The sequence below is a fragment of the Terrapene carolina genome, unplaced genomic scaffold, assembly GCF_002925995.2.
Source record: "Terrapene carolina triunguis isolate 2854851 unplaced genomic scaffold, T_m_triunguis-2.0 Scaffold262, whole genome shotgun sequence".
Classification (NCBI taxonomy): domain Eukaryota; kingdom Metazoa; phylum Chordata; order Testudines; family Emydidae; genus Terrapene; species Terrapene triunguis.
Window position 1 is genome coordinate 2,321,785 of NW_020664613.1, and position 27,540 is coordinate 2,349,324.

Sequence of the window (27,540 nt, forward strand, 5' to 3'; positions counted from 1 at the left end):
ATCACACTGACACTGGGCTTCGCTTGCGGATAAAGACTCAAAAACGCGTCCCCACCCCCCGAAAGGCTCCAGCCTTCTCCTTTCCCCGGCCCCGGTCAGCTCCAGGCCAGGTCACAGCTATGGCGAGAGGCCGAGATGCCTCCCCTGGGCAGGGTCCCTGTATGCTGCGGCCTAGTCCCTGGCCTGCTCCCTGGGAACGTACATTGCCATAGCAACGGCTCTCCGGCCCTGAAAAATCCAGGCGTAGCGACGGCAACCCTGGGCCTAGCGCCGCCTGCCGGAGAGTGGTGGGGACCCTCCGCCTGCGCTGCTCCGCGTAGACACAGACACGAGGACAAACTCGGGCGAGCAGCGCCGCCCCCAGGGGCCATGGAGGAGCGCAGAACCCCGCCCTCCCTGTCAAACAGCTTCCGCGGGGGACCTTATGGATGTAACACCAACCAGACGTGTGGGGGCCGACTGGCTGCCCGTCGCCGGAAGTGACGAAGGGAGGCGGTGCCCAGCCCCGTGGCAGCAGCCCCTGCAGGATGAGGCGGCCCTGGAAGGGGGCGGAGCCGTTTTAGCTTCGCTGAGCTTCGGCGCGTCCTGTCCCCCCCCCCTTTTTTGTCTGGCCGCCCAGGGAGCCGGTCGCGGTGGCAGCGCAGCGATGGCGCTGAGCCTGACGGTGAACTCGGAGGTTCCCCCGCTCGGTAAGCGCGGCCCGGCCTGGCCCTGACCCGGGACCCTCGGCCGGCTGCCCTCGGGGGCCGCACCCGGCCGGGTCGCTGCCATGTTGCATCATGCGGCGCTGGGCGCCGGCCGGCTCCTCCATTCATCGCCGCGGCCGTGCGGGGGCGCGGAGACAGACAGACAGACCCTTTGGGGTTTGCGGAGCTAGGCGGTTCCTGGGCCCCGTGGGGCTCGGCCCCTCCCCCCCAGCCTGATTCATTCTGCCCGGGCTGGGCCCCTGTGCCTGGCTCCCCCCGCACTCGCGGGGCGGGACTGCCCTGGGGGCTGGGGGGCGAGGGGTAAAAGGGAAGTGCCGGGGGTGGGGGCTGTTGATGTCTCTTTGGCACGCAAGATCCTTCGGCCAAAGCTGCCCGCAGGGCGCCCCCCCCCCTCCAGCGGCTCAGGTCTGCCCTGTTCGGGGCACGGCGCTGAAGAGGTTTGTGCTCTGTCACTAGGGGCTCAGCTCCGTAAGTGGGTCTTGTCACCTGCCTGCGGAGAAAGTGACAGAAATACTACCAGCTGTCTGAAACGACACGTCATCTGCATGGCTTGCCGTGGGTAACCTTGTAGTAATAGAAAGCTGGATGTAGTAAACAGCGACCTGAGAAAATAAACCGGGAGCAAATTATAGATTGAATTATGGTCTTGTTCAAATGTGGCATTTTATTGATCATGGAGAACGACAGACTAAATGCGCGCACAACCATAATGAGCTAGGGAGATGCTCCCCCACTTTCGCTAATGTATTTCATCCCTGACTTGCAACAGCCTGGCTATTGCAGTGGCTTCTCTCCAATCGACTGCTGGCTCTGTGGCTGTTTTTAATATTTAATGGAGATGTTAATGCATTTAGTGACTTACTTAGAGGTTCTATTTATAATTGGGTTTCTTAAGTTACTTCACAGGTTGTAGACCAAATTTTTGAAGTGGCCTCAATCCAGCTTTTGATTTATTTGCTAATTGTTTCATACACAGATGCCTTTTTCTGTATACAGATAATTGTATGTGCAAAAGTAGAGACTGCGTTTGCAAAATTCATTGCATGTCTAATGGCTTCCTGTATACAGTGGTGATGTAGTTGTGTTGGTCCCAGGATATTAGAGCGACAAGGTGAGTGAGGTAATACCTTTTATTGGATCAAATTCTGTTGGTGAGAGAGACGAGCTTCGGAGCTTACAGAGAGCTCTTCAGGTTCGGTAGATGTACTCAGCAATCCGTTCCATCTTATATTCGGCGGTGACACAGAACTTTTCCCAGACCTGAAGAAGAGTCCTGTATAAGCTTGAAAGCTTGTCTGTCTTGCCAACAGAAGTTGGTCCAGTAAAAGATCTTACCTCATCCACATTCTCTCTCTAGTGGCTGTTCACTTCAAGATCTAGTTCAACATTGCATGGCACATTCTCTTTGCTGTCTTTCCTGCTGCAGTTACTCATCTAGCCAAGGATTCTCTTTGTCCCTATACACTGTCTTACCATTGTGGGTGCAAAAACCTTCTCTGCAAATGCTGCTATCTGGAAACAGCCTTTCACCCTTCTGCCACACTGATTCTCCATCTCATTGCAAATCACTGCTGAAGATACACCTTCTTGCCTTGCCTCGCCTCTGCCTTAATTTTTCTTTCTTTATGCTTTTGTAAATTGCATTGTTCAACTCTAGAAAGCATTTTGGGACGCAGTTTGTATGAGATGATTTAAAATATACGTGGCTGTATATTTAAACAAAATCCTGCCAAATAAAATTTAAAGTTTAGAAACTTTCACTCTACTAAGCATTTTCTAATAACGTCTGATAAGAGAGGCAATGTGGTCTAGTAGATAAAGTACTTGCACAGGAGAGCTGAGTTCTATTTCTGGTTCTGCCTCAGGCCTGCTGGGTGACCTCTCACATCACCTCTCTGTACTTCAATTTCCACATATGCAAAATGGGGATAATGATACGATCTACTTTGTAAAGCACGTTGAGATGTGCTGATGAAAAGTGGTCTAAAACAGTGGTTTTCAGCATGTGGTCCATGGACCCCTGGGGGTCCGCAGACATGTCTAAGATTTCCAAAAGGGTCTGCACTGCCATTTGAAAATTTTTAAGGGTTCCCAAATATAAAAAAGTTGAAAACCACTGCTATGAAGAGTTAGGTGGTGGTGTTGTTATTGTTATGGAAGACCATACAAAATTGTAATTAGTTGAGGACTTACTTTGTATTTGACAGCTGCTACTGAGTTAGAGTATGGACTTTAGATTAAAGGATTCTTAGGCCTGGTGTAGATCAGTGTAACTATGTCACTCAGGGTGTGAAAAATCCATACCCCAGAGCGATGAAGTTAAATTGACCTAACCCCTTGTGTGGACAGCGCTAGGTACTGCCTTTTAGGGAAGTGGATTATGTATGCTGACAGGAGAACCCCTCCCATTGGCATAGGTATTGTGTATGCTGAAGTGCTACAGCGCTGCTGCAGTATTTTAAGTATAGACGAGCCCTTATGGATAACATTGAAACACAGTGAACATTACAAATATAACATTTTTATTTAAGGAAAAATAATTTTCTAAAAAAATCAAACACTTTTATCCTAACTTTTTCCTAGTTCATATTAATAATAGTTCTTATGAAGTAGGGAAAAAAAGTATTAACTATGAATGTAATTTACGTTAATTACACAGTTCAGCACCTATGTAGTTCTTTTCATCTTCAAAGCATTGTGCAAACATTAATTAATTCTTGCCTCTCTCACAAAGATACTGCAAGTAATATTACCCCATTTTTACAGATGGAGAACTGAGATGAGGGCCATTAAATGTCAAGCTTAATGCCAGAGAGGGAATCTGACAACTGGGATCAGAGTTTGGGAGTTCCTTGCTCCTAGTGCTCTGTTGAGGCTAATTTATTAATACAACCCTTTGTAACTTAAAATACAGACAAAGTGGAGTGCATAACGAAGAGCTGTAATGGGCTTTACAGTGTAAGGCTCTGATCCTATAATTGGATCTGCGCAGGCTGCCCCTTGTGCATTTGTGGAGGCCAGTTGACTTCACACAAGGGTATCTTGGTCGGAGAGGAGAGGCCAAGGGCCTCGTCGCCAGACGGTCAGGGCCCACGTACATTGACAGTACATTGTGTGGATGCTTTCTGCACTCCTATGGATAAAAAGATGATTTCAGTCTTTAGGGTGGTTAATCTTTTCACAAGCATTAAATCTACTTTAAAAAAAATGAACCTGACCTTTTGTCTCTCTTCTTTCCGTATGCCCCCAATGGTAGTAGCTGAGGTGCACAGTATTGACAGACTTAAAATGTTGATGTGGCACAGCCTTACTGTGTGAAGGCCGTTGTCCAAGATGTTTTTTCTCCAGAGTGTAGTCTCTTTAGTGGCATTTGGGTCATGACTATTTTTAAGTGATGTGTTTAGATGCTAATGCTGCTTTAGGCCTCTTACGAAGAGCATGTGGCAGGCCTGTGCTGAGGAGTAGATGACAGCAATATTCATCTCAAACAATTTGAGCGAGTCTCTTCTCTAGCTTGGTGTGGGATGGGATGAATTTTCACAGTATCCTTGGGAAGCAAAATAACATTAAAACCATCCCGTTCTGAGATTGCTGCAGATTACTGTACACCAGCTTTTATCCCTTCCTCCTAGACCATAAGGACTGCCAGGAAAAAGCTGCCTGTTTATAGACTAAAACATTGATTCCTTCCCTTCATCCCCTGTGCCTTTCAGTCTGAAGGCACCAGTTAAGACACATTGGGGGGGAGAGGGGGAATAAAAAATTGTAATTGTAACCTATGAAATAGTCTTTACTTAGGAGAAAGATCAGCCATATTTTATCTTTTCTTTTTTTTAGGAGCTTTGCTAACTGTAGAGCACGTGAAAAATGATGTCAAAATTTCGGTTGAAGAAGGCAAAGAGACCATCCTCCGTGTATCTGAGTAAGTGACTTTGCATCTCTGCTATCAGCATTGGGTCAGCGTTTTTTAAAATTGATGTAATGATGACAGTAATCTTTTGCAGGGAGAGAAAAAGAGCAGTACTGAAATTATCATTGCACTGTATATTTTTTGCAAACAGTTGCAAATTTTACATTTTTTAATAGTTTTCATCTTCTAATGGAAAGATTAGAGAATGGGAAAACATTTAAAGAAAGGTTGAGAGACCTCTGCTGCTTATGATGTACACATACTTTAAATAATATTTAGTCTATGTACTCTAGCTCCTAATATGGTGCCTATCACTATAATATCTAAAGCATTCACCTCCTCCATGTGCTGTGGATTCTCATAGTGGTAGCCATCTTGTGATAAACAAGTGTCTATATAAATGTATATACAGCATGAGCATGTGTGTATGTGCATGTGATGGTGTGTAAAGGATTTTATTGGTATTAGTTTGGGTTGACCACATCACGCATGAGAAGGGAAGCCACAATGTCATCCCCCAAAAGTGCTGATTAACTCTATAGCATGTCATCCCATATTTTGTTTATGCCACATCTTCTAGAAAGAAGCTATATTAGAAAATGTTGTCTTTTTATTGACACTGATTTTTGCATCCTTCCCCTTCTAAACCATGCTATTTTTGTTTTCTTGGAGTAACAGGAAAAAATAATACTAATAAGTTCTAAATATTTTTCAAACTGGTTTCCTTTAAATTGTAAAGTTAAGGATTTTAAGAATTAATACCTCATGACTCGCCAAGTATCGAAACACAGGGCTACATGTCCTGCAGACACAACTCCATTGACTTAAGTCGAGCTGCACCATCTTGTCTGTGTACATCACCGACATCATAGACAATTGTCACTGTAGAAATCTGGGACATGCAGGTCTCCTGTGGGACAAGCATGCTTCTGGTTTTAAAAGTTAACACGATATTGGACTTTAAAACTGTCGCTAGTCCATTACTTACTATGCTGAGATTAAATTTTCAGTCCCTATTTTTATCCAATCATATTAGTGCAGCTGTGGCAAACTGCTGACAGACTGGAAGTTTGAGGTGCTTCAGTGGAGACTCTAGACCAGAGTGCATCTGAGGTCAAAGGTGCAACATAAATGCAGGTTACCTGATGGTTGGAGAAATATGCCACACGTAGGCATGAAATTATGGACGCACTAGAGTGGCACCGTAGTTAAGTTTGTATCAGGCTTTTTGCCTTAAAGGATCTTTCCAAAGGGGCTGTTCATCAATACCAACCTCTACTAAGAACAACTGAGACAAACCGATGAGTGATAAAGCCTTCAGTTACAGTGATCGCATAGTGCATGTTCTATAGGATGGTCTTGTGCTTAAAGAACTGGCCTTGGACCCGAGAAGAGAGCGATCTTTCTGTACCTCTGGCTTCCTGTGTCACACTGAACAAGTAATTTTAAATCTAAGGCTTTAGAGGTGGCCACTAATTAAGCTGTTCAATTTGCTGTATTTGTCTTCTAAAAATCAACTGTAAACTAAAATTATAAATAATTACACAATACACAGTAATTCTCATTTTAACTATTCCACCGTAATGCATGATGAAATTGTGTGGCAATTCTTTTCAGTCCTTTGCTATGCATTTTTGAACTCCTTGATGCACACTTAATTATTCAGAGGCTGATCTTTTCAACCATATACGATATTTTCCCCCTCTTACTTTTTTCTTATTTTTCTCATTTGTACATAATTACAAAATAAATACATTCACTTGACTTTCTGCATGTATCTGTCCTTCAGAATTACTCTCCTAATAACAATGTTATTGGGGAGGGATAAGGTGTAGTATTTTGTACAACTTTAAAAAAAATATTTCTTTTGTCCTAAGCATTTGTATGCATGGATGTTCCCCTTAAGCAACCATAACCAGCTATTAACTAACTTTTTGATTTTTGGATAATGTATTTACACACACAATACATCACATGTGGGAATAATAAACCTGAAATTGCCTGAATTTTTTTCTGCACCCATGTAGTAACCTTCTTTATTTCTGATTTTATGTAAAAAATTAAAGTAACTTTATATTCCTCTGTCCCCACCCAGCAAGGCCCTGCATTGCAGGAGGCCTCGCTTCAGCGGTGAAGGATTGGCTAGAGTGTGAAGCAAGGGGCTCTTCCTTTTCCCCCTCTGCACTCCTGACACAGATCAGGACTCAAACTCTGATTTCTTCCTCCACCCGCACCCAGGAGACATGGGGTGTTGCACAAATACATTTTAAATTTGTACAAGCAAACAGGTTATAGTTAGGCTTGGAAGGACTAGATTTTTATCAGTAAAGGTTGATTTCACTGTTCACACACACAATGAAAAAATATTTCCATAAATAATCAAAATGTGCAGATAGGCAAAGTAAGAAAAATGCTGCTTGAGAACTTCAGTTTGATTTAAGGATATTTACTTTGTATATTTAGATGCGATGTTGACAATTTGTGTTTTAATGAGTATAAAGTGTTTGCTTTTAGAATCTGTCTCTATTAAATAACTATTGTCTGACTCTCCCCCCATAATTTCCTGCAATTGTGAAAATTTAAATCAACAAAAACAGAAAAATTGCTAAAAATTGCATAACTGTAAATATTTAAATTGATACAAATTTTAAATTTTTTAAAAATAAACATCAATATTTGTAAAAATTATGCAAAAATACGTTCTGCCAAGCCTTCTAATGGTTGCTATTTCCTATTATTCTTGCTTGAGGAATCATTTCATCTGTCAAGGTTGCATTAACCTTCATCTCTGTTCATCCGTATGGAGTCATCTTTACAATTTATTTCCTGTAATGGGTCTCTCTTAAAATGGTAATTGTAGTCTGAGAAGCATCAGCTAAACTGGTTTTTGGACTAATGCTCTTGGTAAACGGATTCCATTACATTGACGAGCAGGGACTACTTTTTCTTGGCACAACTTGAGGGACATCTCAGACTTTGATTTTCAGGAAATCATTGGTACTAGCAACTTCCTTCCTTCAAGAACAGGTTGCATTTTAAGCTTGCTTTTTCTTAAGAGGAATGTTTTGAAGTGCAGTTAAAATCTGGTTATAACTAATTTTTCAACCAATAAGCTGAACAGTATCAAGTAACTTAAGATGTAAAATAGTGTTTTGATGGGTAAGGTTACTAGCTGGATTCAGTTTGAAAATAAGATATTTATTTTATTAAACCTTGATGACTTTGCGTAGTGTTTTAAGATCCCAGATTCTTCTCATAGGTAGCAAAATGTAGTCAGTCTAGCATGTGAATTTCTGTTTGGTGATATTCGTTGAGGGAGAGAGACTGATATTTGTTGTATTCCCTCTGCACAGAATGGTTTTGCAACTTTTTGTACAAATGACTTGTAATTGTTTATAACATTGCCACAAATCCTTGCCCCCCCGCTTGCCCTCAAGGATTTTTGGCTTTGCTGCTGTGTCAGTTCATGTAGTTTTCCATAGAATTCCTTCCCATTGCTTTTGCTAATAGCATCAGCATGGACATGGTCTTCTGTATGCTTTTGATAGGCTGACACTTCCAGAGCTACCTGCCAACCTGTTGGAAAGAACAATCTAAATTCATGGTTTTTCTCCAAAGGAAGGGAAATTGAAGAGGTCTGGTCCTAAAAGTATTAATTGTTTTCTAAAACAATAACAAAAATGTGTTGTTAATTGAAAATGTTGCAACCATGGTCAGGATATGTCAGGATTCTTTCCCCATATCTGTTCAGAATTCTGTTCACTAGTCTTACTAATCAAAGTAGAATGTTAATACAGACTGTTGCAAAGCAGCAGAAAACATTTTTACTGCTTTTATTTCAGGCAGACTTGCTGTTGGAGAAAGCATATGTACTTGTCAATCTCAGTCGAAAAGTTCTGTTTAAGAAACTGACCCCAGTATGATATAGCAACAGGATTTGTTGTACATTTGTAGATGCTATAATTTGCTTTTGTTCATGCACAAATTGATCTTCCATATCCTGGCGTCTAGAAGTTTTGGAGGGAAGAGTTACCAAACCTTGAAATCAGATATTTCATTGTCAGTTTTAATATTATAAATCTCATGAGACTGAACAATGGAGTAACCTGTTTTAAAGACTGGTTACCATGGCTAATAAATCAAGATCTCCAGATCAGATATCAGGATTTGAATCTTCAGTTCTGATATGTGGGTGACTGTTATAACAGCGGTCAGATTGATTAATCCCTATATTTTTCTTATAAATTATTTAAATAGCCTGGGTCCAGTCTACAGTTTAGACAGGAAGATGTAAAATTGCAGTACCCTTAAGCAGAATCCAAAATATCAAATCAGCAATACTTTGCTTGTCTTCTGCAAACCTCTCTCATAGCAGGATGTATAAAGCTACTTCTCTGAGATCGATCTCTGTTTGCAAGTACATATAGAAATATAAAGTCTGAGATACTTACAGTGTGCCTCTTTTCCTCCGTTGGTATTTGTCTCTATGGGTTCAATCATATATTGTTTGGGCACTCAAAGCTGTCACTGAAATGAGTGGGAGTTTGGAGTGTGCAAGGAATGAAGGTCAAGCTCACTAAGGCTTGGTCTACACTACAAAGTCAGATTGACATAAGGCTGCTTATGTTGACTTAATTATGTCAGTGTCTACACTACAGCCTTGCTCCCGCCGATGTAAGTGCCATACCATGTGGACATAATGTGCTTAGGTTGATGTAGTTAGGGTGACGCAGTGTCAGTGTAGACATTGTGAGTTACTTACGTGGACTGTTGGCTGTCATTCTTGTCAATTTTGTGGCTCCATGCTGGAGCCATGAAATTGATAAGAAAGCCAGGCTCACAGCTTGGGCTGTCACCCCGGGGCGAGGTGGAGGGCTCCAGCTAGAGCCCGTCTGCCCTCTGGGCTCCCCGCTCCAAACCAAGGAAGCATCTGGGCAATAATCCAACATATATTTTTAAAAAGTCTTCATCTATACCAAACATTTCTGAGTCAGCAGTGTGCACACAGTAGATAAAGCACTGATAACCAGTAAAATAAAACATTTAAGTTTTGTCCTGTATCATTTAATACACATTTAGAAAAAATGATAGCTTTGATAATGAAAATGACTAATTTACAAGATTGTGGAAATCAGGATTGTGGACTATAGGAAAAGACTGATAATTGTTATGCTTCTTACGGGAGAATAATAACTTCCAGAGCTGCTCTGTGAATATTAATGAAAATGTTCTTTACAGTTAAAATCAAAATGCGTTAGTTTTGAAGCAAGAAGCCCTAAAAACCGGACAATGGGCAATGTCCAATGATTGTAAGTGGAGAGGATAAACCATTGAAACAAATGTGCTTGTCAGATGGCCTCCCTGTACTGAAGTTTCACAATAGTCCCATCAGTAGAAGGAGAGAGGAGTCATCTACGCTGGGATCTCAAACGAGCTAGCGCCAACTGTGTTCAAAGGCAGCCACAAACCTGCTGCGTGATCTTGGGCAATTCACATAATCATTCTGTGCCTCTTTGCTATATAGATTGTAATTGTGGGAAGGACTTTCTCAACCCATGTGTATGCAGTGCCTGGTGCTATGGTGCCGTAATTCAGTTAGGATCTCTAGGCGCTATGGTAATAGAAATAAAAAATAAATAAACCCTAGCTTGTACAATTCTACTCACAGTATGGACAGCATGTAACAAATGTAGGAATGGCAACATTTTGTCTAAATTTGATGTAAGCTGATGGGAAAACTGAGTAGAAACAAAAATACAGTCATAGGCAGTAAAGTATGTTCAGCAAGAGTGACTCTTTATAAATGTAGCCATGTAACAGAAGCAAAATGAGTAACAGACAAGCCTGGGCAGGGACCGCTGCAAACCTCCAGATGCTCTTCTTTTGTCTCTCCAGCAGCCCTTTTTAAAGTCCTCTTTGCACAGGTGTCCAAGGAAGGGACTTGGGAAAGCAAAACTTAATTTAACTCCTTAGGTGCTTGAGACTAGGCACCTCTGCACTCTGATTTGGGGGTGGGGGGACAGCTGGGAAGAATGTTACCTAGTATTTCATTGTGAGTTGAAGTAAATTATTTTTTCTCCCCTTCTCTCCCTCCACTGCCCTCTCCTCTGCCCTCCCCCCCCCCGTAAAATGTTTGATCTATGTTAATGGTTTCCTTAATGGTTTATAGTGTGACCAGCTGGAAGGGGAGGATGACACATGTCCCATTGATAGGTGTCTTATTGTTCTGGTAGCTTTATGCCCAGTGCTTCACCTAGAAATGTGTTGCAGTTCATGTAGACTCTTTAGAACTATTTATGTGTAATGACACTCAAACTGCTAGTAATAAGTTACTTCATCTTGAATTTTCTGTTTTTATAGCCATGCTGTGTTCACTGATGTGAATTCCATAGTTCGCTATCTGGCTAGAGTTGCCACTTCTGCAGGGCTATATGGTTCTAATCTTCTGGAACACACTGAGGTGAGAAACAGCCATTCATACTTGATTTTTTTCATGTGGTTGCATTTTTGCTCATTTGGGGATTTACCTACATAACCCTTGAATGATGCAGCATTTTTCTATATGAGGGTCCAACTACTTGGGCTGCTGAAGCTACGTTTTTGTGAAACTGCCTCCGACTACACACATCCATGGATCTAAACATGGGAGAATTATTCACAATGGCTCCTAACCATGCTGGTCTCTGACAGGGTGTACGTTTCTTTCTCTCCATCTCTTCAGTTTTGATACTATCACTTCCTCTGTGTACCATTTGTTTTTCTAACACAGCTGTTGCTTGTGCCCTCCATCAGAACTGCTGGGTGAATTATGCACAAATAAAATATGTTCCTCTGTGGAAATCTCACAAATTCTTACCCCAACCAACCACTACATTGTTTCTTTTTTGCCTCATGGAGCTCTAGGCTAAAAATTGCTTATGATTCCCGGTCTCCACACTGTATATGGAGATATACCTATCTCATAGAACTGGAAGGGACCTTGAAAGGTCATTGAGTCCAATCCCCTGCCTTCACTAGCAGGACCAAGTACTGTCCCTGACATTGTTTTTTTTCTTTTTGCCCCAGATCCCTAAATACACCCCCCCAAGGATTGAACTCTCAACCCTGGGTTTAGCAGGTTAATGCTCGAGCCACTGAGCTATCCCTCCCCCAGGCAGGCTGCATTCTGGTCTGGGACTCTGGGTGGACATTTGCCAAGTTGTCAGGATTCCCTCCCCTGGAGTCCTAAATTTTCCAGAATTTCTTCAAAATTAAACCTAGAGATGAATCTAAAGTTTCCATAATCCAAAGAGATCCTTCTTAGTTATCTTTGTTCATTTATATGAACAAAATTAAGTTATTGCAGTTATCAGGACTTGGTATGATGTGGAATTGAGGAGGAATTTTTCCTGGCTTCCGCCCAGAAGAGCCATATGTTGAATTTTAAACTAGGTGCATGAGACTGATAGTGGTAACAGAATCATTTTGACTGAGTTGGTGTAGGGTTATTAGGGGTTTGACCCACACCTACCCTACAATATTCTTTAAAGGCAATGGAGATCAGTCTTCAACCCTGGCAATTGTCCACTTTTTCTTGTAAGAGAAAAGTGCTGCTTCGTTATGTTGCTTATGAATTTTTAATCGTTTATAGCTTTTTGTGGTTAAATAAATTGACTTCCTAACCCAAATTAGAACTTGAACTGTGAACATGTGCAAGACTTAAGTGTTCAAAAACACATTTGCAAGGTCAGTAACTTTGATACAATACATTTAATTCCCAGCTATTGGTTTTTTCAAAAATAAAATTGGGCTTTGAGAAATGTTAAGACAGCTGCATTTGTGGTGGGAATATTTTAGAACATAACTGTAAATGAGAGAGTTGAATTTTATAGTCCTGTGACATCTGTGCCTGCCACGTCAACTTGGCTGTTGGAAGAATTCCTACTGCAGTGTACATATGGAATGGATTTAGAAGGATTTTAAGAGATACTTTGCAACTGAGGTATCAAGTTTGTATGCTAGAGCCAGATCCTCAGCTGGTGTAAATGAGCATGGCTGCTTGATTATATATTTTAAAATTTGGACATCTTTATCTCCTTCTTGGAGTAAACTTTTTGTGGGGGTGGGAGAGGAGGAGGAGGTTGGGAATACAGTGGAAAAACTGGTGTGTTTTGTTTTTTTAAAAGTGAAAGACAGGGGATGGTGCATAATGTCACTAATACACAGCCAGGAAGAATGAATGGAATCAAATGGAACAGGAATACTGTCCCTTAACATTAAGGAATAACTCTAGATCAGGGTGACAAACTTTTTGGCCCGAGGGCCACATCGGGGAATAGAAATTGTATGGTGGGCCATGAATGCTCACAAAATTGGGGTTGGGGTGTGGGCTCTGGGGATGAGGAGTTTGGGGTGTATGAAGGTGCTCTGGGCTGGAACCAAGGGGTTCGGAGAGTGTGAGGGGGATCAGGGCTGGGGCAGGGGTGCGGGAAGGGGTGCAGGTTCCATCTGGGAGTGTGGGCTCTGGGGTGGGGCTGGGGATGAGAGATTTGGGGTGCAGGAGGATGCTCCGGGCTGAGATCGAGGGGTTTAGCGAGCGGGAGGGGGATCAGGACTGGGGTGGGGGTGTGGGGAGAGGCTCAGGGGGTGCAGGCTCCGAACAGCGCTTACCTCAGGCGGCTCTTAGAAGCAGTGGCATGTCCTTTCTCCGGCTGCTACGCGGCGGCGTGGCCAGTCAGCTCTGCACACTGCCCCATCCGCAGGCACCACCCCTGCAGCTCCCACTGGAGTGCATAGGAGCCAGAGAGGGGCCGAGCCGCGTGGTGCGGCCCCCAGGCCAGCTTAAAATGGCTCAGCCCACGGGCTGTAGAGTGCCCACCCCTGCTCTAGATTCACGACAGCACATGAAAAATTTGAATTCTCTTTATTAATCTTTAAATATCAGCAGTCTTTGAAGAAGATCGTGGCTTTTTTTGTAATATGCAATCTAAAAGCATAATCAAAAGCATGAAAGTCATTTCATGTTTTAGACCAAGGCAAAATCTCAGACTGCCGGACATCAGTGGCCAGATTCTATCCATTGCACTTGTGTCAATCTGAAGTAACTCCATAGTAGTCAATGGAGTTACACCAGTCTAAATGTTGTTGGTATTCCTGGGGGAATTCTGTTCCAAAAAATTTAAAATATTGTGTGCAGAATTTTTAAATTCTGCATATTTTATTTGCCAAGGTAACAGAATATAATCACACCAGTTTCAATTATTTTGATAATTTATTTCAAAATACCTATCAACAAGTATGTCTGTAACAATACAGACGACAAAAAAGATTCAGGAAATGTTTTTTGACAAATAGATTCCTTTCTAGGCATATTAATACAGAACTTTGAGTAATAATTCATTTAAACTACAATACAGAAATATTTCTCGCACCCCTCAGAAGCAGTACAAAGGCTTGGGGAGAAGTCAGGGGTAACGGAGGAGCTGATGGAGAGGGAAGTAATTGCTGGGAAGGAGTGTGGGAGTGAACCCGGAGGGTTGGTGTGTGTGTGTGTGTGTGTGTGTGTGTGTGAGAAGTATGGAACAGGTATTTTTTGGGGGGGGGAGGAGATTGTTAGGGAGTTGAGGAGCCTCCCCCCTGCAGACCCTGGCTGACCACTAGCCTCTCCCAATCACTCAACCATCCCTCCTACTCCGTCCCCATGTGGCCCTACACCCCCACTCAGCCACCCATCCCCATGTGGCCCTGCACCCCCACTCCTATTCAGCCTCTGCTCCAGTCTATTCCCCCACTAGCCCTTCTGAACCCTAGTCTGACCCCCTCCCCCAGCAGCCTTCTGTGCCGTCCTCTCTGTCCCCCTCCCCCATATCCCATGCCTCCTCACCTAGCCCTGCAGGTAGGGCACTGTGAGGAATACAGCCTCTGCTCTCTCCCTGTTGGCTGCTGACTGCTACGGCCGGTGAGCCTGCTGCCTCTGTTCTGGTGCCACAGCACCCCTGCTGGGTGAAAGCTGTAACTGCAGAGCCTTTCTGGCAAATGTATTTTCTGCAAAGGAAAAAAAAAATCTGCAGGACATGTGAATTCTGCGCATGCACAGTGGCACAGAATTCCCCCAGGAGTATATTATGCAGTCCTGCCTTTAGTGCAGGAGACTGGACTAGATGACCTCTTGAGGTCCCTTCCAGTCCTACACTTCTGTGATTCTATGATTTTATATTCAGAGCCATGTATTTAATACTGCTGTCCACTTTCCGTGAATGATAGACTTGGATGTTGTTTTTTGACCAGCAAGAATTTCTATAACTTTAAAGGGTTTTTTGTGTTAAATATGATGATGACTTCTTTGCTCCTTAACATCAGATTGACCATTGGCTGGAATTCAGCGCGACAAAGTTATCTACCGGTGCCCAGTTTGGTTCAGCACTCCTTGAGCTTAATCACTGTCTGTCTCTGAGGACCTACTTGGTTGGAAACTCCCTGAGTCTGGCAGATTTGTGTGTCTGGGCTGTACTAAAAGGTATTAATTATACAGTTCTCACAGGTTTGCAAATGTGATACAGTGCTAAAATCTGTTTCCTTTTAGTCTCCAGTTTCTGTAACTATTTTTAATAAGGAGAATTTTGTAGGAGTAAGATCTGGTAATCATGAGGGTTTTACATGTCTTGATAACATAACTGATGTTTTAAGAAATTTAATTATAAATCATCACACCATAAATTTGAGTGTCTTTGGTCTTTTTCTACTAAAATATCAGTTTTTCATGGGGTTTTTTTTTCTTCTCAGATATGAAAATATACTCTAGGCTAAAATTTTGCATCTGACTCTAACCAGGGTGTAAATTATCCCTCAAATCTCGTACAAAAATGTTTAATTAGACTGCGTTATTATTAGAGGGAGCAATCTAATTTTGCTCGGTTTTGTGCTTTCATCGACATCCAGTTGGCGAATGGATGCTGCTGTTTTTTGACCATCTAACTTTTTTTTTTAACTATTGTATTCATGGGGGAGGCATGGCCATATCACCAATAGCTTTAGTTTCTAAAATTATCTCTAATATGGATGTGGGTGGAATACAAAGAGGTTCACATATTTTTTTCCTTTGGAGACATTAGGAAAGATTGCAGAGTCTTCTAAAGTAAATGCATTGTTTTTACCCAGATTATCTATGGTAAAGACGTATCATTTTTTCACAACTGGTTGAGATGTGAAAATGGTGCAGCCTATTTTTAATCCACATTGTCATTTTTTAAAAATGAATGTTACTAGAAGTCCAGCTATTCTAGTTATAAGTTTACAATTTTAAAATCAAAATTTGTTTCCCAACAGGCAGTAGTGCATGGCAAGAACAGTTGCAGCAAAACAAGGCTCCAGTCCATACGAAGCGCTGGTATGGCTTTCTTGAGGCACAGTGTGCCTTTCAATCAGTGGGTACCAAGTGGGCTGCAGCTGCATCAAAGACCAAAGTGGTAAGCTTTGTTCTAATTATACAGTGAAGGTGGCTGTTCTGTTGGTGAACTATAGTAAAAGTTTGTATCTTCTTCTGATAGCTCACTTTAGAAGTTATGCTAAAGGGAATTAGTTATACTGTAAACCAAAGGCTTTAAAAAATCCTTATAAAACAGTTACCTTAGTAATTTCATCCCCAAATGTGCATGGATACTGATAGGTTGGATCAGCTCTGGAAAAGCGACTGTGTAAAAATGACATCTGTTACTCAGATACTCCATATTTGTATTCAGAGTTCAGTCTGCTTGCTTTAGTAACAAGTGTTTTTACAATTTTTGTTTGTACTGCAAAGCTATCTATGGTAGAATGAGATCAACAGAATTGTTAACCAAGTTCCATTTGAAGGCAGTGGGAGTCCACAGATAACTGAGCACGAAACTTGGCTTTCAGAAATTCTTTCTTGTAGTGAGGAACAGAAACCAAAAACCCATCTGGACTTTCTAATCCCAGGTCAAGCTTGCAGATCTCACCTTCTAACTTTGAAACTGAGCAAGCATGATATGAAAGTCATCTGAGCCAGGGACCCCAGGTTGCCATTTTTCAGTCTCCTTTCAGAGAAGAAACCTGATTTAAGTGTTTGTATCGTACAGCTTGTGTAAGATATTTAATGAGATCATTGTTAATTTTTAAGGCAACAGAAAAGAAACAAGATGTTGGGAAATTTGTGGAACTCCCAGGTGCAGAGATGGGGAAGGTCATTGTTCGGTTTCCTCCTGAAGCCAGTGGGTAAGATGACCTGTTTTAACCCACATTCCTTTCAAAAACTGTAAGACAGGAGAGGGATTGTGTTTTATCTTGGAAATAGTTACCAGATTAGTGTGTTTTAACAGCTGATTTCAAGGGCCTCTCCTGCCCTGATGATGGCCATGTGTTTAGTCAAGGGTGAACAGTGTCTTAGAGGTGATTTCCAAATTTTCAAAGTCACTTACAGATGTTTTCTAAAATGTTTTCACTAGCAAAGGTTTACACTTACCAAACCTGTCCTTTACTTAGAACCTCACCCCATAAACAACAGTAAAAAGAGCACTAAAAGTACCATCACCAACTCCATAAAATGTTGTTTTCCAATTACTTTCAATGTCCCATTTCCTCTTAGATGGATTTGATAAAGTTTAAAATTGCTATTTAAGGCATTTTTTCTGTAGGCTGGTTAGCCAGCAATCTTATGACTTGTTTCAGACTTTGTAGTACTGTTTCTCATTCTGATAATCAGATATAAATCATGCTATTTGAGTACTACTAATATATTGTATATGCATGTAATTTTACAAATGGTGTGGATGAGAGAACCATACAAGAAAATAGTTTGGTTTTTGGAATCTATAGGGTATTCTGAGGGGGAGATCCCCACTGCCATGTGTAAACTTCTGGAAAAATGAAATAATTTGTAGAAGTAACAGTTCATACACTTTTGTGGATTTGGATTTATCCAAGTTCTTGGATACCTCTGCTACCGTATGATGGAATTCACTAACCCATCTGAATTCCCCAGTGTTCTGACAGTTACTCAGTGCAAGTGTTTCAGAATGTTGTGAAATCTTTAAAATGCCAATAATTTTAAAAAGATTAGTTTTTTATTATTCAAGTTAAAATCAAATTCAGTGTACACTAATGCTAAAACAGTTTATAATGTTGCAGAGTAGTTTTAGTCATATCTTCAGGTGCATTATGAAGTCCTAGCTTTGAGAGAGAAAATCTAACAGATGGTGTTATATACTATATATCTATATATAATATTAAATTGCTTTAATAAGTGTTCAATATTTCAGTAAATATAAAATAGCTTTTGGTGGTTGATTTGTTTTAAGTTTTAGCCTATTCTCCATTTCCCTCTTAGATCCCAACAGACTATATCCTACAAAAGAAATGTAAATTAATCTGCTGCCACATTAACTTTGTTTTCTGAAATGTCTTTATTTTTAGTTACTTACATATTGGTCATGCAAAAGCTGCTCTGCTAAATCAGCATTACCAGGTTAACTTTAAAGGAAAACTCATCATGAGGTTTGATGACACAAATCCTGAAAAAGAAAAAGAAGACTTTGAAAAGGTACAGTAAGAGAACAGTGGAAGCCATTCATTGGAAAAATCAATTCAAAATTAGAATGATAGGCAGACTTGCTACTTCAGGGGTGGCTCTGTAGAACAGTAGTATTTAAGTTTGCATGAAAACTCTTCCAAGCCACCCCATGTTTGCCTTAAAAACCAAAGAGCTTTTGGTCCAGTAGCCTAATTATTCTATGATTTCCCCATTCTTTCTTGCCCCTCCCCTAGTATTTATAATCTGCATTAAATCCATGTAAATCTGTTGTCAGTTGGTTAATAGACTCTACTATGTTACTTGACCTAATCACAAATGGCAATCATGGTACTACTTTAAAAGCTTTTGTAATCTTAAATACAACTGGCTTCAGTGACCATAACTTTTCTGTAACAAAAATCCCAAATCCGCACTAAGGCTTGGTCTACACTTACCCCCCCAATTCGAACTAAGGTACGCAACTTCAGCTACGTGAATAACGTAGCTGAAGTTCGAAGTACCTTAGTTCGAATTTACCTCGGTCCACACGCGGCAGGCAGGCTCCCCCGTCGACGCCGCGGTACTCCTCTCGTCTAGCTGGAGTACCGCAGTCGACGGCGATCACTTCCTGGTTCAACTTATCGCATCCAGACAAGACGCGATAAGTCGAACCCAGAACTTCGATTCCCAGCCGCCGAACTAGCGGCTGGGTGTAGACATACCCTAAGAAATTTCCTAGGTGTCCAATACTACCGAAGCGGTTTAAACCTTTTTAATAATTTATTCTTGCTGCCACCTTTTCACTATTTGTGGCATCCATGAAGTGAAAGAAAGGGAGGAATCTGTATGATTTCCTGCCACTTCCAGTCTCAGGATTCATCATCATATAGGAGGGTTTTGAGGCTTGCACTATTCTCACTCTATTACGGGGGTGGGGACCCTCTGGCCTGCAGGCCGGATCTGGCCCACTGCTTCATTTCATCCGGCCCATGGCAAGTCTCTGTGCCGTGGGCCGGAAGCCTCAAGCCTCGGCGCCCTCTCCCCTCCCCCCCCCCCCCCCCCGCAGGGGGGAGCTGGGGTTGCCAGGCCGTTAAAAGTCCAGTCGGCTCCACAAGCTGGAAGCGACCGGCATGTCCCTGTGGCCCCTAGGAGCAGGGGCGATCAGGGAAACTCCGCACACTGCCCCCAAGGCCAGCTCCGCAGCTCCCATTGGCTGGGAATCACAGCCAAATGGGAGCTGTGGGGGTAGCACCTGCGGGCAGCGTGCACCACGCAGAGCCTCCTAGTCCCTCCTTTCTGGGAGCAGTGCAGAGCCAGGGTAGGCAGGGAGCCTGCCTTAGCCCTGCTGCACTGCCAACCGGGAGCCACCTGAGGTGAGCGCCGCCTGGCTGGAGCCCGCACCCCGACCCCCCCTGCCCCAGATTGGACCCTGTCCTGCACCCTAACTCCCTCCCAGACCCTGAACCCCCAACCCCCTCCTGGAGCCTGTACCCAGAACCTCCTCCTGCACCCCTGCCCTGAGCCTGCTCCCACGCTCTAAACTCTTTGGCCCCAGCGCAGAGTCCCCTCCTGTACCCAAACCCCTCATCCCCAGCACCACCCTAGAGCCCACACCCCCTCCTGCAGCCCAACCCTCCACCCCAGTCCAGAGCCCCCTCCTGCACCCTAAACCCCTCATTTCTGGCCCCACCCAGGAACCTAGGGGAAGCCGCCTCCACCCCCGCCCCCTTGCAGGGCTGGAGCAGCGAGCGCTGGCTTGTTCTGCTGCAGGGGGAAACCCCAAGCCTCCGCGCTCCACCGTGGGGCTGTGTGGCCCACGACTGATTTCTTTTCTGTGAGTCAGTGGCCCCTGATAGAAAAAGGGTTCTCCACCCCTGCTCTATTAAATGTACAACAAGAAGAACTTGTTGCCAGTTTTTCTCTCACTTTCTTGTCCCACCCTCCCCTGGAGGAGCTGATCTCATTCTCCTGCCCTATAGCAATCACTACCTATGTATCCCTTTGATAACTTCAGTACTATGAATTAATGAGCCAGTTGATTTTCATGTGTGCCATTGTGTGTTAATGGTTCTTACTGCTGCCTTTGGCAAATGGAGACTTTAGAACTCGGAAGGAGCTTGGCATAGAGTTAGAAAGCTTCTCTGCATGTATGAATATTACAGTATAGCTCTTTGCAGGTTATCCTGGAAGACGTTGCGATGCTGCACATCAAACCAGATCAATTTACATATACCTCAGATCACTTTGAAACTATAATGAAATATGCTGAGAAGCTTATTCAGGAAGGGAAGGCGTACGTGGATGATACTCCTGCAGAACAAATGAAAATGGAGCGTGAGCAGAGAATAGAATCTAAACACAGAAATAACTGTAAGATGCTTTATGGCTCTTCTCCTGACCCTGTTATCTTTGTCAATGGAATATAATCTTGTTTCATTCTATTGTTAATCATCCCACCTATCTTTAGTTTTAATTGTATACTGTGAATACTTAACAAGCCAGTAGGAACACTGAGGTCCTCAGCGCTGTGCCCTTCAAGATTAAAAGAATCTAGACGCTTGTTGTTACACAGCAGTTTATTACATCTGTGTATGTTCACAATGCGTGTGTGCTGTACAATCTCACTCTCACCTACCCGTGTGTGAGGAATGCTGGACCGTTTGATATTGGATCTAAACACATGCAGCAATAACTCTGATGTTTGACAATGTCAGTAACAAAATATGGTGCTGGAGACTGGTCAGAAATACCTTAGGTAACTTAAAGTATTAAACTTTTTTGTTTGGTAGCTGTTGAGAAGAATCTACAAATGTGGGAAGAAATGAAAAAGGGAACAGAATGTGGACAAATGTGTTGTCTACGAGCAAAAATAGACATGAATAGTAACAATGGGTGTATGAGAGACCCAACCCTTTATCGTTGCAAAAACCAACCACACCCACGCACTGCAAGTAACTACAAGTACGTTCACTTTCTATTAATATTGACCTTGATATGCTTCTTTTCTACTCTTCAGCAGGTTTCTTTTTTAACTACCTGGGAGTTGCTTGCATTTTCTCAACCAGAATGTGTGGCTAATCTCCTTGTAGAAACGACAAAACTTCTTCAGAAGATTTTTAAAACGTGAGCTCTTGCCAGCATTTCATAATAGTATCCACTGATGAAAATTCTATAACAGGTCCCTATTCTCATGTCTTTGTAAGCTGGGCCATAAAAAAATAAATAAATTCTCTCAACATGTGATGAGTACCATTTTTCTTAAGAAATCTTGGCAAACCATTTTGACTGCCTGTATTACAAGCAGCCAAACAATTGGATTTTGTTTTTACTTAATCTCTCAATTTAAAGAACTTTGAAGGTTAATCTTTAGTGTGAAGTGGTGTCCTTGACCTATTTAGCTGAGTGGCAACTGCGCGTTCATAGCAACTATTCTTTTCATGCACTATGAAGAGTTACTTCATGTGCATTGAATTAAGACTATTTGCAGAACACTATAGTTTATTCCACCTGTTTCCACCCGCTCTTTCCACTGCTATAGCTTCAACAGATGGGAAATGTTGACTTGATATGGATGTTGAACTAAAATGGTGGCTTTAGCTCTTGGTAGAAATGCATTTAAAACAGAGGCATGATGTACACACTTGTAATTGACAAATCACTGCCTCTGTTAAATTTTAAATTAATGGAGATATCCCATCTCCTAGAACTGGAAGGGACCTTGAAAGGTCATCGAGTCCAGCCCCCTGCCTTCACTAGCAGGACCAAGTACTGATTTTGCCCCAGACCCCTAAGTGGCCCCCTCAAGGATTGAACTCACAACCCTGGGTTTAGCAGGCCAATGCTCAAACCACTGAGTTATCCCTCCGTAATCTCTGATTGTTGAAGTTTAAACTATGGCCTGAACATGGATATCTTTTTTTATGATACATATTGGTATAAGGTGTAGGGGGAAATGTAGGTGTTGAAAATTTTTTCTTGATTTTTTTTTTTTTTTTTTTAATATTGAGGGATTGAATTATTTGATAGCTTTGCCTTTGCTTATAAAATGTCATTTAATATATTTTAATTTGTTGGGTCTTTTTTTATAGAAGAGCTCAGTATCAGATGTGCTGTTTTAACTAATTCTTGACGGAGTTCTGGTGACCATTTTAAGGATTTTTGAGTGATTATAAAATACGGAGTAGTATTTAGTTTTATGGATATGGTTTTCAGATGCAGTTAAACTATGTATATTCTTTTCCTGGCTTATTAATTTAAGCTCTTCTTTCTTTTTAGTGTTTATCCTACATATGACTTTGCCTGCCCCATTGTTGACAGTATTGAAGGTGTCACACATGCATTAAGAACAACAGAATACCATGACAGAGACGAGCAGTTCTACTGGATCATTGAAGCCTTGGGCATAAGGAAGCCATACATCTGGGAGTACAGTCGTCTAAACCTCAACAACACTGTGCTATCTAAAAGAAAGCTCACCTGGTTTGTCAATGAAGGGCTGGTAGATGGATGGTACGTTGGTATACATACAATTGCTGCTATAGCAGAAATGCAATCACACATGTATGCTATTCCTAAAGGAAATCATAGAATGCATGCATCCACTTTTCTTTGGTTAAAGAAATACTAACTTTTTTCACCTATAGCCTGCAGGTTCTCTTCTCTTAGTTTTCTTGGCACTTAAATGCCAAGTGTGTAGGTGTCTCATAAATGTCTACAGCAGATTTCCTCTTTTTTTTCAGTCTTCTATGAAGCAAGCCAAATGGGGGGAGGAGGGGAATTTTTGTTGGGGTTTACAAGTTAACCATCATGCTTGTGTTTCCAGGACAAGAAATATACTAGTATTGCCTTGCTCTGCTTCAGTTTCTACTGCTATAAAATCAGGACACTTTTTTTTACCCCCGTAAAGCACACAGGTCAAAATTTTCAAAAAATGGGTACCTAAAGTTAGACTTCTTAATAGAGACTCAGACATTAAAATGCCCTGACTGAGAGAATGTTGAGTACCTTTTGACTTAGTGGGAAGCGCTGAGTCTTCCAAACTTGTTTATTTTAGAGAAGAGACAAATAAGACAGCGGAATATAATAAATGCATAATGAATGGTACAAAGAAGGTAGATTGGGAACTTTTATTCCCCCTTTCCCATAGAAGTACAGGTGAGCATTTAGTGGACTTGCAAGGTAGCAAAACTGATAGAAGAAAATACTGTTAGCGTACGATTAGACCTGATCTTGTTGCCACAAGATATCTTTGAGCCTGAGAGGATAACAGGGTTGAAAAAAGGATTAAATAATTATATGGATAACAAGTATATTTAAATGAATAGTAAATATTAAAAAAATAAAAAACTAGCTTTGGAAGGAATAAACCCTCCAGTTTAAATGCATAAACTGTTAGGAGGTAATTTACCTCCTAATGATGGAGGGAGGAAACTTTTTTTTCCTGCGGGGGGTGGGGGGTCAGGTTATCCCATAACTGCCCACTGCAGGATTATGTCTTCTGAAGCATCTGATGCTAGCCACTGTTGGAGACTGGAGATTGAACTACATAGACATTGGTTTGCTGCTCAAGTATGGCAGTTTCTTTGTTTGTATTAACTTACAGATAAAAAGTGATATATGGGTGCAAAATATTAATATAATATATTAATTATTAAAACTGTAGTACCAGTTGGGTTGGTTCCATTGTTTCCGGTGCCCTTCCAAGCCTAGCACTGTTTAGACCTACGTATTTGAACTTAGGAAAGTGGGTGACAACAAAAGGATATTAAATAAATCAGGGCTCAGATTGAGCTGATGCATGACAATGTACTAGCACCTTTCCGAAGCTGGTATCTTGTTCTCCAGAATCTGTGAAGAAACAGTTTGTTTTTGGTGTTAACTGATGCAGAGATGTTTGAGTCTGCAGAGAGCCTGAGCAGTATCTGAGTTCTGAATTGCCCCATTCATCTTGAGTATTTTGAACATCTACACAATATACTGTGAGCAGTGTCTTATTTGGTGACTCGCATGGGCAGAATTTATTTTATGGGGGGAGTTTAGAGTACTACCAGCTTTTCCCCACCCCCAATTTGAAATTTAAATAAGATACAGGAAGAAAGCTGGAAGTTCCAAACTTTGGCATAGGAGGGGCAAAGAATGGTTTTAGAGCCAAAGGGAAGGAGGGGGCAGGATAGCACATCTTACTCCCCAATACATAGTATTGACTTGCAATGGGGACACGTAACTGGTACCTCTTCAATTCTTGACAGACACACCAAAGATTGAATGGATGTGGAAAAGAGCTGCTGTCACTAAGAGGTGGTTTCCCATCCCAAGTTAGTGTTCAGGAATGCTGGTACGCAGCAAGGGAAAGTCTGTATTGGAACTGTCCATAGATAGAGAAGTTTAGTCTCCTGGGCTGTCAGGCTAGCCTCTTTCACCCAGCACTAAATTCACACAAGCAAAATACAAAAGTTTGTTTTCTTGAAACTGTGATTTACACAGATATTAAAAAATCAGTACTTTATCGCCTGTTAACAGAATTAAATGCATAATAGTAGATACTGAATGAACCTCTCAACTTTTTTCCTCTTTCTGCCAGGGATGATCCAAGATTTCCCACTGTGCGTGGTGTGCTGAGAAGAGGCATGACTGTTGAAGGACTAAAACAGTTTATTGCTGCACAGGTGAGTGTTGTCTTTCCCTTCTTCCTCTTATTCTTGGAGTCTGATTGTAAACTTGGAAACAAATGCGTCAACTGAAAGCTCACCATATTTATTGCCACTCTGCCAAGATTTTCTCCTTTTGAAGACTCATTCCTGTCATGGCTTAGGTCCCAGTCCTGCTTCCATATATGCATTTGAGCAGCCCCTTGTGTAAAATTGTATGGGTCTGCAAGATTTTGAGCTTGTAGTGTGTTGAACTCCCATTGATATCAATGGAAGTTTGGATCGAGATTGTGGCAGCAATGGGCCCTTAATGTTTATTTTGTAAGATGAAGATTAAGCTGAAAAATACACATTGTTACTTTTGGTAAACATGCTTAGCATTTGTATTGTGATTCTACAGACATTAAGAATAATATTCAAGATTATTTGTTTGTTAATCTTGCCTTCCAGGGCTCCTCCCGATCTGTTGTCAACATGGAATGGGATAAAATTTGGTCATTTAACAAAAAGGTACATGCTTGTATTAGTTTGATGCCGTTTCTTCTTGGTATCCTCTTCCCTGGGTTATGTAGTGAATCCACTGTTCGCTGGAGTGCCCATCATAAAGAGTAGCAATTTTTAAAACATATTGCATCATCTGGCACATTTTCAGGAAAATGGAATGTCTCCTCTTTCTAACATGGGCTAGCACATATTGACTTGCCAAACCAATATTGAGTTGTTTTACTTAGAACTATGCAGAAAGGTAATGATACTTTTTGTGAATCTGATCTGAAAACTCTGCATTTCATTTTTCTGCTTTCAAGCTGCGAGCTATCTGTAAGAAGGTATTACTTAATGCTTCTTTTGCCTTAGCACATGGCTTACAGTACCGTAAGCGTACGTAGCATAAGCCATCGTTATGCAGCTTCATAGTACAATCACATTTGCTTAGGTAATAAGAGCTGCACAAATCCATTTAAAATGCATTATTCCTGTTTTTAAAATGCTGCCCAGTTCTGTTTCGACTTATTTGTCAAAATAGATGGAAACTCTATTCCAGTCAATTCATGTTGTCCAGTTTTCCTTTCTGGAGTGAAAGTACTGAGGGCTTGTGTATTTCCTGTGCCTGAATGAATATATATATATATTCCCTTTTTGATGTTTCTTAGCTGAGTGTCAAATAAGGAATACTGCATCTTAATATGGTTAGTTGCTTCTTGGCAGTGAATGCTTGGACACTATAATAAGGCGAATCATTAGAATGCTGGCTGTATAACTTGTGTGAATGCCTGTAAGTCTTGCATTGGGATTCCTGCTTGTTTTTGCTGAGGCCTTACTGCAGATCTGTTCATTTAAGTAGTATTTGCTCGTCTGGCATGTGTCTTGTATACCTTCCTACCTTTTGTATTTGGTCCATTTGGTGTTATAAAGGATTATCAATTGGTTCTTTCTGTTGCTGCATAAATACTAATAACTTTTTTGAGTAGTGGATTTTAAAAATATGGGGAGTTGATAATATATTTAAAACAGTTTTTTAATTAAGTGTCTTGAAACTCCTGCTCCTTGGGTAGCACCATATTTATCAGCCAAATTCTGTCATCCTTTACCGGGGCAGTTGCATTGGAGTCAATAATAATATAAACAAGGGCAGAAATTGTTCCTATACATTTCCCAGTTTGATATAAAAGATCTCTGCAGGCAGAGAGCTCTTATTATGCTGTTACATTGTAAAGACAGTCACCTGGGGAAATATTGTACTGAATTATTAAAACAAAGGGCATGGTTATAACAATGAAAACAAATGATAACCTTAATTGTAAAATTATGTATATTAGTTATTAAATTATACAGGAGCATATAAGGCCTCTAGATGTTGAGGTACCTTAACAAGCCATTTCCTATTACATCTGTTTGAAACACCTTAAGGGCTTGGCTTCCACATATACTGACTCACTGATAAATGTATGACTTCTGAATCCAAAGCACACTCATACTTGCTAGTGCCGAGCAATTTGGGTATAAAATAGATTGACAAACTGTTTACTTGTAAAATTGCTGTTTAGTTGTGCATTCCTGTTGCAGTGAAAGGATAAACATAAAAATATTTACTTGCACTCATTCAGTTTAGCACCCAACTCACCTGCCAGTTAATCTACCACTGTTTCCTGCTAGCCCTCCACTGCCCCTTGTGTGTACTGTACTGTTCTAAGCACCTCCAAATGTTTTATGAAAGTAAGTTGTAAGAGATTCAAGAGGCCCTGTGAAAGGTGGTGCTAGGGGGGTGAAAACAGACTTTATAAAAAAAAATATAGGGAGAGGCTGCCGTGGTAACTAGTTTGGCAAGAAGACACGATTGTGGGGAACTCACGAGTTTAATACTATGGTATTGCCTTATTATAGTGATCTAATGCTGCTGTATTAAAATGGTGTTTCTTAATATTATAGACCCAACTGGTACTCCTTACACACAGGCAAAGCTATCTCTGAGTCTGTGAGAAATGAACATAGGATCATAGCTGTGGTAGCTAAAATATGGCATCCAATGTGTTGTTTTAAAATGGATTTATCTAGAAAGAAAATGGTCCAGCAGGCAGATTTAGTAGTTCTATACAGAGTACAACTACACCAATATAGCTCTACTGTCTTCCTTCCCAGTGAAGCATTGATTTGAGATCAGGTTTACTTGTTGTATGATAGTACCAGATTTGCAGCTTCTGTTTGCTATCAACAATTTTGCTTGTTTAAATATAGACCTTTTTGTGGAAGGTCTGAAAAATTGCTTAAGGATTG

At 41.5% G+C, this 27,540-nt stretch overlaps 1 protein-coding gene across 3 annotated transcripts in view; it reads left to right on the forward strand.

The window, feature by feature from the left end:
• The first annotated feature begins 580 nt into the window (after positions 1-580).
• EPRS (glutamyl-prolyl-tRNA synthetase) overlaps positions 581-27,540 on the forward strand; it is a 60,237-nt gene continuing 33,277 nt past the window's right edge. For all 3 annotated transcript variants that reach the window (XM_026657687.2, XM_026657688.2, XM_026657689.2), the window contains exons 1-12: positions 581-689; positions 4,545-4,629; positions 10,978-11,077; positions 14,956-15,112; positions 15,922-16,061; positions 16,733-16,827; positions 18,025-18,151; positions 20,299-20,491; positions 20,911-21,082; positions 22,397-22,630; positions 24,702-24,786; positions 25,219-25,278. In XM_026657687.2, coding sequence (XP_026513472.1) covers positions 647-689; positions 4,545-4,629; positions 10,978-11,077; positions 14,956-15,112; positions 15,922-16,061; positions 16,733-16,827; positions 18,025-18,151; positions 20,299-20,491; positions 20,911-21,082; positions 22,397-22,630; positions 24,702-24,786; positions 25,219-25,278 — 1,491 coding nt within the window. In that variant the 5' untranslated portion in view covers positions 581-646. The remainder of the gene's footprint in view (positions 690-4,544; positions 4,630-10,977; positions 11,078-14,955; positions 15,113-15,921; positions 16,062-16,732; positions 16,828-18,024; positions 18,152-20,298; positions 20,492-20,910; positions 21,083-22,396; positions 22,631-24,701; positions 24,787-25,218; positions 25,279-27,540) is intronic.